The 14,733-nt window shown below is 36.8% G+C and overlaps 1 protein-coding gene across 1 annotated transcript in view; it reads right to left on the bottom strand.

Moving 5' to 3' along the window:
- Window positions 1-1,206: 1,206 nt before the first annotated feature.
- LOC112660871 (zinc finger protein 33B-like) overlaps window positions 1,207-14,733 on the bottom strand; it is a 102,777-nt gene continuing 89,250 nt past the window's right edge. The window contains 2 exon segments of the mRNA XM_025448581.3: window positions 1,207-4,320; window positions 4,322-6,387. Coding sequence (XP_025304366.3) covers window positions 4,225-4,320; window positions 4,322-6,387 — 2,162 coding nt within the window. The 3' untranslated portion in view covers window positions 1,207-4,224.

Below are 14,733 nucleotides of genomic sequence, written 5' to 3'. Positions count from 1 at the left end.
CTCTCTGTACAAATTCCTCAGAATATTTTAGATTTCTAGCCACGTAAAGTTGCGGCTTTCAGTTTTTGTCTCTCTACTCAATCACCTGTGGCATGGACCTGGGTGGTTAGAGAGAAAGTGCCAGAGCCCAACAGCTGACCTCATAGGCAGCTGCAGCTTCCTCCAGGGAATGCCGGTCAATCTCTCTGGGGTCAGGGTTCACAAACACTATGGGCCTTTTGTCCATGGCCCAGGTCAAGGCCATTAAGCTCCAAGATCCCAAGGTTAGCCCTTTGATGTACTGATAAAATAGCAATTCTAAACAGACCTCAGGCTCACTGGCTAAAGGTTTTATATTAGAAGAGCATTTGAGGTACTCCCTCTGGTAATTTGGAAGGGATCCCCTTTTCTTTTCTCATCATCTGGGCCTCAGGAAATTGCACATGTCCTCAACACCCTTGGGCATCAGGCATGTGTGCAATGGCAGCAAGGGAAGTAGCAGCAGAGGAGAGGGGGAAGGCTGCTGCCCCTACCTGTGCAACAGCTCATTAGACCACAAAAGTGCCATGCTTAATTCTTTCAGGGCTACCTTTCCAAAATTTCACAAAGGGCCATCTGCATGCCCACCCCAGTGGTGCACAGTAACAAACAATGGTATGTGTGGGCACCCTGAATAGCCAGGGATGGTCACCGGACTATATGCAGTAACCAGAGAGTTCTAGCCAGTCCCTTGGTAGGTGGGGCTCAACTGCAGTTGGGGTCCTGTGTTGTCCCTGCCTCAGACCTCTAGTCAAACTGAACCCAAAAGGAAATCTCCTTTAATACAGCCAATTAACAATTCTCTTAGGGACAAGAGCCTTTTAGGGTGGGAAGACACAGCAACACCCCCAAAAGAAGGCAGTACAGTGCATATCAAAAGATAGGCCTGCCAGCAATTGGTAGCTCTGTCCCAAGTGGCCTTTGTCATATCACAGAACCAGTCAGTCAAGAACAATTTGGTATAGAAACAAGATGTTATAAAGAGATGTAGGAAATTTACACTTTCAAAAAAGATAAAAGGCTTACAACAACAGCAAGCTATATACTGAAAACAGGCTTTAGCTTTATAGTGGCTATCAATATATGATTTCTGAGAATGCATTCTGCCTCCCACCATAGGAAAACTGTCACTGAATAATGTGAGTTTTAAATATTGTGTGTAAGAAAGCACCTTCACAGATTCATCTGTATTGCTATATGCAGGAAGGGTTGTTTATTTATTCAATATGCTTTATTTTTAGAGGAGTTTTAGGGTTACAGAAAAATTGAGCAGAAAGCACAGAGTTCCTACATACTGCTTCACTTCTACCTCCCTCTAAATAGTCCCCTATTATTCATATCTTGCATTAGTGTGGTACATTTGTTACAACAGATGAGCCAATATTGACTCATTATTACTAACTAGTTTACATAGGGTTTTTACCCTTTCTATTTTATACTTTATGGGTTTTGACAAATGAATGACATGTATCTATCATTATAATGTCCTACAGAATAGTTTCATTGTCCCAAAAATCCTCTATAAGCCACCTATTCATCCTTCCCTCCCTTGCCCTGAATCCCTGACAACCACTACATCTTTTTACTATCTCCATATACTTGTGCTTTTGTATCTGAATGCATTATAGATGGATACCAAAGTGTAAAGCCTTTTCAGGCTGGCTTTTTTCATTTAGCAATTTGCCAGCAAGGTTCCTCCATGTTTTGTTACTTCTGTTACAAAAAGCTATGGATTGCTTTTTGCCATTCCTTTACTCATTGCATCTTATAACCTTGTTATATAATTGCTTACTAGTGTCAAAGCATATTGCTGTTGACTCCTTGGAATTTTCTACCTACAGAATCATGTTATGTGTAAATATAGACAGTTCTATCTCTTCCTTCCAAATCCAAGTTTATTTCCTTTACTTCTTATACTGTGTTAGTGAGGACTTCCAGAAGGAGGTTGAAAGACTGGTCAAAGGGGGCCTCCTTTGCCTTCCTCCTTATCTTACTGCATCTAGTTTGTCACCATTAAGTATGATGTTAGCTATTGAGCTTTTGTAGATGTTCTTTACCAAGTTAAAGAAGTTCCCTGTATTCTTAGTATACTGAAATTTCTTACTGTGAATATGAGTTAAGATTCTGTGAAATGCTTTTCTGTACCTATTGATATGATCATGTGATTATTTCTTTTGCCTGTTGATATGATGGGTTAAATTAACAGATTATCAAATGTAGAAGCAGCACTGCACGTGTAGAACAAATCCCACTTGGTCATACTGCAAAATTATATATTGTTGGGTTCAATTTGCTTATGACTTGTTGAGGATTTCTATGTGAGGAAACTGTAAGACATATAGGTCTGCAGTTTCCCATTCTTGTGATGCCTTTGTCTGGTTTTGCTACAACACCAATGCTAGCCTCACAGAATGAGTTAGGAAGTATTTCTTCTGCTCTTACTTTTTGGAAGAGATTTTAGAGAATTGGTATCATTTTTTTTCCTGAAGGGTCTAATAGAATTCACCAGTGAATACATCTGGATGTGATACTGATTTGGAAGATTATGTATTAATTCAATTTCTTAATAGATACATGGCTATTCAGGTTTATCCTTCTGTGACTTTTGGCAGATTGTGTGGCAGGCTATGAAATTTGTGTGCAGAGTCGTTCATAGTATTATTATCTTTTTAATGTCCATGGAATCAGCTGTTATGGCTCTCCTTCATTTCTGATATTAACAACTTATATCTCCTCTTTTTCTTGGTTAATTTAGCTAACAGTTTATCAGTTTCATTGATCTTTGCAAACAACTATCTTTTGATTTTACTGACTTTCTCTATTTTGTTTTCAACTTAACTGATTTCTGCTCTAATTCGTATTTCTTTTGTTTCATTTACTCTGGATTTAATCAGCTCCTGTTCCTAATTTCCTAAGATAGAAGCTTAGACTCTCTGTGCAAGTTAAGATCATTAGTTTGTATAACCTGGTTTATGTAACCTGACTGATTGTAGAATTTAGTATATCACTTTTTACTGTGTCAGTGAGTAAAAGCCTCAAGCTACCTTCAATCTGGATCTGTTCCAGTCTTAACCCACTCTCCTCTCAGAGTAAAAAATCTCCAAGGGCTCCGATCTGTCTCTGGGTACACCAGCCCATGCTTATAGGGCAGTAACTTACAGAGTTAAGTCTGTAGAAAATTTAGGCTGAGGGCTAGAAGACTCACATATGTACACTCAAGGCACCTCATGGCTTGACACAAACCACGGGTAAAAGGGGATAATGACACTAGGGACTAGATAACCTTCACTGAAGACAACCTATTTACCACTTTATTTTGATTTATACATTTTAAATGGTTACACATTAGCTCTGTGGGCCTCTACTTTTAAAAGGATGCTCCAGGCTCTTAGGCACATGGGAGATGTGCCTGATATTGTAACAACAGCTAAATTAGGGGGTGTCTATTCTCTGTTCACAATTATATTAAGTTGCATTATGATTATTAACACGAGGGAACTTCTCATGGTAAAATCCCAATTCCTTTGTAATCCTAATGCAACAGAGACACCAGATTCCCTTTTGATTTTGTAACCTGTGTTGGTGGTTACTTAAAATATAAGTGATAACATTTCACAGAACTAGACATACACACAAAGTGCATGTAAACATTGTTGAAGTGGGAAGGACTGTGTGTGACTGAGTACTGTAGTGCCATCAATGTCATGTGCTTGACAATATACCATGGTTGTAGAAGATAGCATTAGAAGAAGCTTGATGAAGGGCACATGAGAATTCTATGTACTTACTGCAGCTTCTTTTAAGTTGATTTTTCATTTTACTACTTTTTTTTGTTTGTTTGTTTTTAAAGCTTTACATTGCACAATATACATCTACAAATTAAAACTTTTTATGTTTCCTAAAGATAAATATGACATCAAAACCCAAAACACAACTTCTAATGTTATATTACTTCTAAAAATAATCTTCAAGCTATATACCTCAAATTGAAAGGTTTCTCAATATAAAATCTGACACAACCTAGTTTGTACTTTTGCTAAAAAAACACTTTTGCAAAATCAAAAAATCTTTACTGTCTTATACCAGTATTTGCTTGGTGACATTCAGTGAAATGTTATTTAACAAGACTGCCCTATATTTGTTGCACTCTACTTTGGAGTAACATAAAGCCAGTTTGTGGAAGAAGGTTCCTGAACTTTCAGGATGTCAACAGAGGTTCCTCCAGTGTGAATTCTCTGAAGTGTAATAATGGGTGCTGAACTGCAGCTCGACATTCCTAACACCCACTTCAATTGTAAGGTTTTTCTCCTGTGTGTGTTCTCTGATGTACAATGAGGTTTGACTTCTGAGAGAAGGTTTTTCCACATGTGTTACATTCATAAGGCTTCTCCCCTGTGTGTGATCTCTGATGTTTAGCGAGGTCTGATTTACGGTAAAAAATTTTCCCACATTCATTGCACTGACAAGATTTCTCTCCTGTATGAGCTCTGTGATGTACTGTGAGGGATGATTTGTGACTGAAGCATTTCCCACATTCATTACATTCATAGGGTTTCTCCCCTGTGTGTTTTCTCTGATGTAAAATAAGGCCTGACTTCACGCAGAAAGATTTTCCACATTCATTACATTTATAGGGCTTTTCTTCTGTATGAGTTCTCTGGTGGACAATCAGAGCTGACTTATGACAGAACGCCTTTCCACATTCATGACACTCATAGGGTTTCTCACCTATGTGAATTCTCTGGTGCTGAGTAAGCTGAGACTTTTGGCAGAAGGTTTTCCCACATTCATTACATTCATAGGGCTTCTCCCCTGTGTGGGTTCTATTATGTTTAGTTAGGTATGACTTATTATAGAAGATTTTTCCACATTCGTGACATTCAAAGGGTTTCTCCCCTGTATGTGTCCTATAATGTTGAGAGAGGGTAGACTTATGGCTGAAGAATTTCCCACATTCAGGACATGCAAAGGGCTTCTCCCCTGTGTGAGTTCTCTGATGTACTGTGAGGTCAGACTTTAAGCAGAAGGTTTTCCCACATTCATAACATTCATAAGGTTTCAACCCTGTATGAATTATCTGATGCCTAGTGAGTACTGACTTGTGGTAGAAAGTTTTACCACATGCATTACACTCGTAGGGTTTATTCCCTACATGAGTTCTCTGATGTTGTGTAAGATGTGACTTTTGACAGAAAGATTTCCCACAATCAGGACACTCAAATGGTTTCTCACCTGTATGAGTTCTCTGATGTACTGTAAGGTGTGAATTCATACAGAAGGATTTCCCACATTCATAGCATTCATAGGGTTTCAGCCCTGTGTGTGTTCTCTGGTGTTTAGTGAGATCTGACTTCTGGTAAAAAGTTTTCCCACATGCATTACACTGATAGGGTTTCTCTCCCGTATGTGTTCTCTGGTGTAACCTAAGGGCTGACTTGTGGCTGAAGGCCTTCCCACAGTCATTGCACACATAGGGTTTTTCCCCTGTGTGTGATCTCTGATGTTTTGTGAGGTTTGACTTCTCCCAGAAGGTTTTTCCACATTCATTACATTGAAAGCGTTTCTCTCCTGTGTGTATCCTCTGATGTCGAGTGAGGTGGGACTTCTCCCAAAAGGCTTTCCTGCACTCATTACATTCAAAGTGTTTCTCTCCTTTATGAGTTTTCTGAAGTTGTGAAAGGCATAAATTCCTCTGGAAATTATTCCCACTTCCATTACATTCATAGTGTTTCATATGTGGCCCATGATGTTTCAAAAGGGTAGCCTTCACATACAGGGATTTTCCACAACCACTAAATCCATAGTGATTTTCTTTTGAGGAATTCATCTGATGGAGTAAGAAGGAAGAGTTATCAAAGAAGGTTCTCCCATATTCATCACATTCACAGTCATTCCCTTCTGCAATTTCTCTCATGTACGGACTGAATATTGCCTTTTCAAGGAAGGTTTCTTGATAAATGTTATACTCAAAATTTTGCTCTAAAGTTTGAATCTTCTTATGATGAACAGGGTTCTCATCATGATTCAAAATTTTCCCATTTCTAAAAAACCCACTTTTCTCTCGAGTATGCGTTTTCTCATGTTTAATATCAAGTAGCAAATTTCCAAAAGCATTATATTCATCAGTCTCTTTTCCTAAATAGTTTTTCTTATTGATAAATAATTTTGAAACACAGTTGAAACTCATTCCACATGAGTCACATTGACAGAGGATCTTTTTGGAAGGAAAAGAGTCTGCGTTCAAGGTAAGTGGTTTTCTTCCATTACCTTGTTCTTTAGTCAGTGTTTTATTAATGAATGCAACTTCCCACACATGTTTAGGCTGGTCTTCTTGGCTCCTTTCTTTCTTGTGATCAGTTTCCGAGGATTCTAAAAATAAGAAAAGTCAACCTTACATATAAATATTAACGTATTTCTTATGGAACGCAACATATATAAAAATGCTGATTTAGATTTCTTATCTAGTTTCCTGAGAAGAAAATAACTGTAAGTACATATTTTTCCTATTCTTGGGTTTGACACGAAAGAACAAAAATGAAAATAAGAAAAAAAAAAGCCTGGCATAGTGGAAAAAGGGAGAGGAAACTGGCTATCATAACACATACATCTGCATTGTTATGTCTGAAAAATAATAATAATAGCTTCTAAAATCTGAATGTGTCCATTTATCCTCCAGAAAACTGTATGGGTCGATACAAGGAGAGCAAATAAAAATTACCTACAACAACCCATGACTTCAGCATAACTAGGAGATACAAAATACTACTAACTTCAAATTGCCACTAGGGAAAGAAACATTTAAATACAGAAGAAACTGATAATGAGCTCACATCCATTTAAGAGTCATCTAGAGTCATGGCAACCACACCTAAAGAAAAGACAGAAAACTCAGAGATAATTAAATCCAAATAAAATCACTCCCAGAAAGGGAAAGTCCTAGTATGAGTGGGAAAATACTCAGATGACATCTCAGTTCTGATAGGTGATAACTTAGGCCACTGGAAACTCCAACAAAAGGGACTTGTAGTATATGGGAATCCACGTGAGGAATAAAATCCTAAAAAGGACACAGTGATCTTAAAATAGACTTGAATTACAAGGAGCAGGTTATGAACTGAACTGTCCTCCTCATAAATTTGTATGTTGGAAGCCCTAATCCCCAATGCGACTACATCTGGAGACAGAGGCCTAGGCAGGCAATTAAGGCTGAGTTTAGGGCATCAGGATGTGGTACTGATACAATGGTATCCTTATTAGAAGCGGAAGAGACACCAGCACTTGCTTGCTTCCATTATGTGCACAGAAAAAAAAAGCCATGTGAGGATATATCAAGAAGGTGCTGTCTGCAAGCCGAAGAGATAGGGCTCAGCAGAAACCAACCCTGCTGGCACCTTCTCCTTGGCCTTACAGACTCCAGAAGTATGAGAAAATAAATTTCTGTTATTTAGGTGATCCAGTCTGTGGTGTTTTGTTATTGAAGTCCTGGCAGACTAATAAAGAGCACAAAAGAAAAAGAGACTTCACTGAAATTTTGGTAAATAGCACTGAAGAAAGGCATGACACCAAAGAATGACAATAAAACTAATGAAAGAACAACTGCATCAATAAGAAAGCCCTGGATAAAAAATTTAGTCAGCAAAATTAATAGAGTTTAAAATACAATTATACATATGATTACAGTCTCTACAGAGAAAAACACATGGAATAAATATTAAAAACCATAAACTAAGAATCCACCTATTCTAAAGGACCACCATGAACCTGGAAAAGCTAACCTGAACAGTACTAAGACACACTTCAAAAAAAACTACTAGACCTTAAAACCGAAGAAATGTCTTTTGGGCAAAAAGAATAACTCTCAAACAAAAATGTAGGTCTTGCAATAGATTCTGTCACCAATAAACAAAGTGAAGCTCAGTGGAGCAACATTTTTGGGTTAAAAAAAAAGTCAAGGATTTGACAGGAAACACTGGCAGAAAAACTAAGCAGTGGATACATTTTATTGTAGGTCTAAGACCAAAAAAAAATCGGGAACAAGAACAGAAGAATAATATATAAATGTCAGAGACACCTGGATGACTCAGTTGGTTAAGTGTCTAATATAGGGTCAAGTCATGATCTCAGGGTCCCAGGGTCGAGACCCCCTCTGGCTCAGTGTGGAGTCTGCTTCTCCCTCTGCCCTTCCACCCACTTGTGTGCTCACTCTCTCTTGTTCTCTCTCTTTCTCTACTCTTGCTCTCAAATAATAAAATAAAAATATGTATATATATATATATATATATATGTAAATGCTAAAGGTTCTAGTGAAGTAGAAATAATGCAACTAAAAAAGCTATAGGAAACAGGAAAGAAAAATAGAATATAAGAGCACACACAGAGATAGCCACTTAAGTAATCACCTAAAGATTGTCACTGAAAGCTGAAAAATCAAATAGAGGGTTAAATTAGGAAATGGGCAACTAAGGGCAGTATAAAACATATTAGTGTAAAAGTAATTCTGAGAACAAAAACATCAAAATTCCCTAACTCTCTCCAAAATGAAACAAAGACCAAACAGAATAATTCAGTAAATGTGATACACTCATTAAATGTAACAATATGGCAGAAATGAGACCAACTATGAGTCATATTAACAAATGTGAATGGGTTTAACTCACCAATTAACAAAATGACTTCAGTCAACAGTCACAAACAAAAACCTAAATCAATGCTGTAGATGAGAAACATAATTATAGAGACTTACTCAAAAAGGCTAAAACCAAAAGCATGGACCATATTATTCCAAACAAAGGGAAACAATAAGGAAGGAGACATGTAAATCTGTTGCCAGAAAGGACAGAAAAACCACTTTACAAAGATAAATCCTCAATTTTGAATGCAAAATTAACATTTATAAAATCCAAAAATCTTTCATGGAGCAGAACTCAGAAAAGCAAGGAAAAAATAAAATACAGTATTTAAAAGGATATTTCAAGAAAGATCAAAAAGCAGAAAGTTGGGGGGTAAAAGACTTAATGACAACAATTAAGAAGACATATATCATAACCCATATTTGATTTTATAATGTCAAAACTTTTAATAGAAAATTACACTTTAGTCTCAAGGGTGCATGAAACATTAAAAACACTGATATGTGTAACATGCTCAGGTAATAATACAGTAAAACTAGAACTTATTGGGGAAGAATAAGCTTCTATCGGGACTTCAAAAAAACCAGCTCTCTAGCAAACTATTCATTGGTGAAAAAGGAAACAAACAAAAGCTGAAGTTCTAAAACAAAAAAAACTAGTGAAAGTATTACTTACGAGTAAATATGGGATATGCATACTGATCAGAGATTTCATAGCATTAAATGTTTTGTATTGGTGAAAAGAATGAAAAACAATTGAATCCTTGACTCAAAAGATTAGAAACAAAAGAAAACAAAAGTAACATAAAAGAATGAAGTAGAAAGCACAAATAGGGAAATAATACAGGTAAAAACAAACACAAAAATAAATTTACAATAATACAGATAAAACTTTCTCTTCATCTGTAAGGTCTAGTAGTTTTATTAAAGGATGTCTTCAGCAAATCATTCCATGTCAGTTTTTCCAGATGGTCTCTTTGAACATGTGGATTAGGTCTTCTTTTATTTTTGGACAGTTTACTTAGATTAGAAATTAATGGAATGGAAAGAGAAAAACAGTAGAACAAGGGTTAAGCCAAAAATCTGTTTCTTTGGGACCCCTGGCTGGCTCAGTCAGTAGAGAATGGGATTCTTGGTCTTGAGGTTGTGAGTTCAAGCCCGAAGTTTGGTGTGAAGAGATTACTTTAAAAATCAATTAAATCTCTTAGAAACAAAAAATCTAGTTCTTTGGAAAGATTAACAAAGGAGATGAATCATTCTCAACAAGATATTAGCCAATAGGATCCAACAGTACATTAAGAAAATTATTCACCATTATCAAGTAGGATTTATCCCCAGGACACAAGGCTGGTTCAACACTTGTAAAACAATCAATGTGATTCATCATATCAGCAAGAGAAAAACCAAGAACTATATGATCTTCTCATTAGATGCAGAGAAAGCATTTGACAAAATACAGCATCCATTCCTGATCAAAACTCTTCAGAGTGTAGGGATAGAGGGAACATTCCTCAACATCTTAAAAGCCATCCACGAAAAGCCCACAGCAAATATCATTCTCAATGGGGAAACACTGAGAGTCTTTTCCCTAAGATCAGGAACAAGACAGGGAGGTCCACTCTCACCACTGCTATTCAACATAGTACTGGAAGTCCTAGCCTCAGCAATCAGACAACAAAAAGAAATAAAAGGCATTCAAATTGGCAAAGAAGAAATCAAACTCTCCCTCTTCGCCAATGACAATGATATTCTACCTAGAAAACCCAAAAGCCTCCACCCCAAGATTGCTAGAACTCATACAGCAATTTGGTAGCGTGGCAGGATAAAAAAATCAATGCCCAGAAATCAATGGCAGTTCTATACACTAACAATGAGACTGAAGAAAGAGAAATTAAGGAGTCAATCCCATTTACAATTGCTCCCAAAAGCATAAGATACCTAGGAATAAACCTAACCAAAGAGGTAAAGGATCTATACCCTAAAAACTATAGAACACTTCTGAAAGAAATTGAGGAAGACACAAAGAGATGGAAAAATATTCCATGCTCATGGATTGGCAAAATTAATATTGTGAAAATGTCAATGTTACCCAGGCAATGTACATGTTTAATGCAATCCCTATCAAAATACCATGGACTTTCTTCAGAGAGTTAGAACAAATTATTTTAAGATTTGTGTGGAATCAGAAAAGTCCCCGAATAGCAGAGGAATATTGAAAAAGAAAACAATGCCAGGGGCATCACAATGCCAGATTTCAGGTTGTACTACAAAGCTGTGGTCATCAAGACAGTGTGGTACTGGCACAAACACAGACACATAGATCAATGGAACAGAAGAGAGAATCCAGAAGTAGACCCTGAACTTTATGGTCAACTAATATTCGATAAAGGAGGAAAGACTATCCACTGGAAGAAAGACAGTCTCTTCAATAAATGGTGCTGGGAAAATTGGACATCCACATGCAGAAGAATGAAACTAGACCACTCTCTTTCACCAGACACAAAGATAAACTCAAAATGGATGAAAGATCTAAATGTGAGACAAGATTCCATCAAAATCCTAGAGGAGAATGCAGGCAACACCCTTTCTGAACTCAGCCACAGTAACTTCTTGCAAGATACATCCACGAAGGCAAAAGAAACAAAAGCAAAAATGAACTATTGGGACTTCATCAAGATAAGAAGCTTTTGCACAGCAAAGGATACAGTCAACAAAACTAAAGACAACCTACAGAACGGGAGAAGATATTTGCAAATGACCTATCAGATAAAGGGCTAGTTTCCAAGATCTATAAAGAACTTATTAAACTCAACCCCAAAGAAACAATCCAATCATGAAATGGGCAAAAGACATGAAGAGAAATCTCACAGAGGAAGACATAGACATGGCCAACATGCACATGAGAAAATGCTCTGCATCCACTTGCCATCAGGGAAATACAAATCAAAACCACAATGAGATACCACCTCACACCAGTGAGAATGGGGAAAATTAACAAGGCAGGAAACCACAAATGTTGGAGAGGATGCGGAGAAAAGGGAACCCTCTTGCACTGTTGGTGGGAATGTGAACTGGTGCAGCCACTCTGGAATACTGTGTGGAGGTTCCTCAAAGAGCTAAAAATAGACCTGCCCTACGACCCAGCAATTGCACTGTTGGGGATTCACCCCAAAGATTCAGATGCAATGAAACGCCGGGACACCTGCACCCCGATGTTTCTAGCAGCAATGTCCACAATAGCCAAACTGTGGAAGGAGCCTCAGTGTCCATCAAAAGATGAATGGATAAAGAAGGTGTGTTTTATGTATACAATGGAATATTCCTCAGCCATTAGAAACGACAAATACCCACCATTTGCTTCAACGTGGATGGAACTGGAGGGTATTATGCTGAGTGGAGTAAGTCAATTGTCCATTATTTGTCAATAATGGACAAACATTATATGTTCTCATTCATTTGGGGAATATAAATAATAGTGAAAGGGAATATAAGGGAAGGGAGAAGTGTGTGGGAAATATCAGAAAGGGAGACAGAACATAAAGACTCCTAACTCTGGGAAACGAACTAGGGGTGGTGGAAGGGGAGGAGGGCGGGGGGTAGGGGTGAATGGGTGACAGGCACTGAGGGGGGCACTTGACGGGATGAGCACTGGGTGTTATTCTGTAAGTTGGCAAATTGAACACCAATAAAAATAAATTTATTATAAAAAAAGAGAAAAAGAATATATAAAAAAAGGAGACAAATCATGACTAATCTAATCAACAAAAACAAGAGAAAGAAAGCTCAACTACTCAAAATGAGAAGCAATAAGGAAGAAACAATAATTGGAACAAGGTATGAAAAAATACTAAAGGCTATTTCTGCTCAGCATGATAGAAATACATTTGAAAGGAGAGTACCAAATAATTTTCTAAGAAAATACACCTTATCAAAATTAAACTTGGTAGAGACAGAAGATATAAAAAAAATAATTTCCACATAATAAACAAAAAATATGAAGTTTACCTGAGCCATAAAATAAGCACTTCTGTACTTTTCACCTACATTTACAAATTGTTAAATTTTTGCCACACTTGCTTTATCTTTCTTTATACAAAGCCTTCCTGAACATTAACTAATCTATGTGCTTTTCAACTACACAAATCTCTTTCACTGCAAAATCCTTCACATTTAGAGGTACAGCTACCATGAAAATAGATTTAATCAAAATTGTCTTCTTAAAGATTTTCCATGTAGGTTCTGAAATTTGTTTATCTCTGAGATATGCCTGTAATGTCTTTATCTAGCTCTGGTATTAGGAAATTTTGGCTGCAGAGACTTAGTATAACTTTCTCTTGGATTTTCTGGAATAGTTTGGTAAAAGCTGGTGTTACTCCATGTGTGGTAGAACACACTACCTGTACCAAAGTAGAACTCATACCTGTACCTGGGTCTTCCTCATGGAATGCTTATCTATTTCTCCTAAGTGGGCTTGGAAAGTTGTTTCTTTGAAGGTAACTGTCCATTTTATATAAATTGTTGAGTTTATATACTTAGAGGCAAAACATTTTCTTATTTTCCTTGTGGCATCTGTACAATCTTTGGTGATACTGACACTCCTATTCTTGATATCAATAATTTGTCTCATTTAGAAGCCGGTCAATTTTACTGATCTTAAAGATTCAACTTTGGTTTAATTTTTTCAACTATTTTTCTGTTTTCAATTACATTATTTAATACTCTGTTCTTTATTACTTCCTTTCTTCTGCTTACTATGGACTTAATTTGCTCCTTTTTTCCTAGATTCTTAAGGTAGAAGCAGCTGAAGCCATTAAATGGTGACCTTCCGTTTATCCAACATAAATTTCACATGTGTGTTAGATATACGTGGGTGTAAACACACACAAAATTCAACATGTATGAAATTTACACATCATATGTTAAATATATATTACTTATAATACATATTCCATATAAAAAGAATTTCACGTATGTGTGATAGATATGTACATGCAAAAAAATTTACTTGTGTTGCATAAGATCTCAATCATCTCAGCTTTCACATAAAAAAAAAACAAGAAAAAAATAAAACTAGAAAAGAGAAAATAAACCTTAAAGTAAGAGAAGTTATAAAGATCCAATGGAAAACAATGAAATCAATGAAGTATTATACATACATTGTTTTTGATATAAAAATTTTCTATATGTAAATTTCCCACAACTTCTGTTTTCATGAACATGCAGTACAAAACAGTTTCTAATTTCCGCTTTGAATTCTTTGAACGATTGGTTAGGTAAAGTATGCTATTAAGTTTCTAATTATCTAGAAATTTTATAGCTCCTGCTGTTATTGATTTTTAATTTAACTAAAGTTAACTCCACTCTAGTAGGTGAAAATATTTTCTTAAATTTCTATATTTTTATTTGTGTATTTCTTTACTGGAGTTCGATTTGCCAACATATAACACCCAGTGTTCATCCTGTCAAGTACCCCCTCAGGGCCCGTCACCCAGTCTCACCATTCCCCCACCCACTTCCCCTTCTTCTACCGCTTGTTCACATCTTGCAAGTTACTGTGGCCAAGGTCAGAAAGGGTGTTGCCTTGTGTTCTCCTCTAGGGTTTTGATTTTGATGGATTCTTGTCTCACATTTAGTTCTGTCATCCATTTTGAGTTTATCTTTGTGTCTGGTGTAAGAGAATGGTCCAGTTTCATTCTTTTCCACATGGCTGTCCAATTTCCCCAGCACTATTTATTGAAGAGACTGTCCAATATCCAGTGGATAGTCTTTCCTGCTTTGTCAAATCTTAGTTGACCACAGAGTCGAGGGCCCATTTCTGGGTTCTCTATTCTGTTCCATTGATCTAGGTGCCTGTTTTTGTGCCAGTACCATACTGTCTTGATGATCACAGCTTTGTAGTACAATTTGAAATCTGGCATTGTGATGTCCCCAGCTCTGGTTTTCTTTTTCAATATTCCCCTGGCTCGAATATGAGGTCTTTTCTGATTCCACACAAATCTTAAGATTATTGTTCCAATTCTCTGAAAAGTCCACAGTATTTTGATAGGGACTGCACTGAATGTGTAAATTGCCCTGGGTAGCATATA

The sequence above is a fragment of the Canis lupus genome, chromosome 4, assembly GCF_003254725.2.
Source record: "Canis lupus dingo isolate Sandy chromosome 4, ASM325472v2, whole genome shotgun sequence".
Classification (NCBI taxonomy): Eukaryota; Metazoa; Chordata; class Mammalia; order Carnivora; family Canidae; genus Canis; species Canis lupus.
Note: the sequence above shows the minus strand (reverse complement) of the source record. Positions and strands in the feature narration are given on the sequence as shown.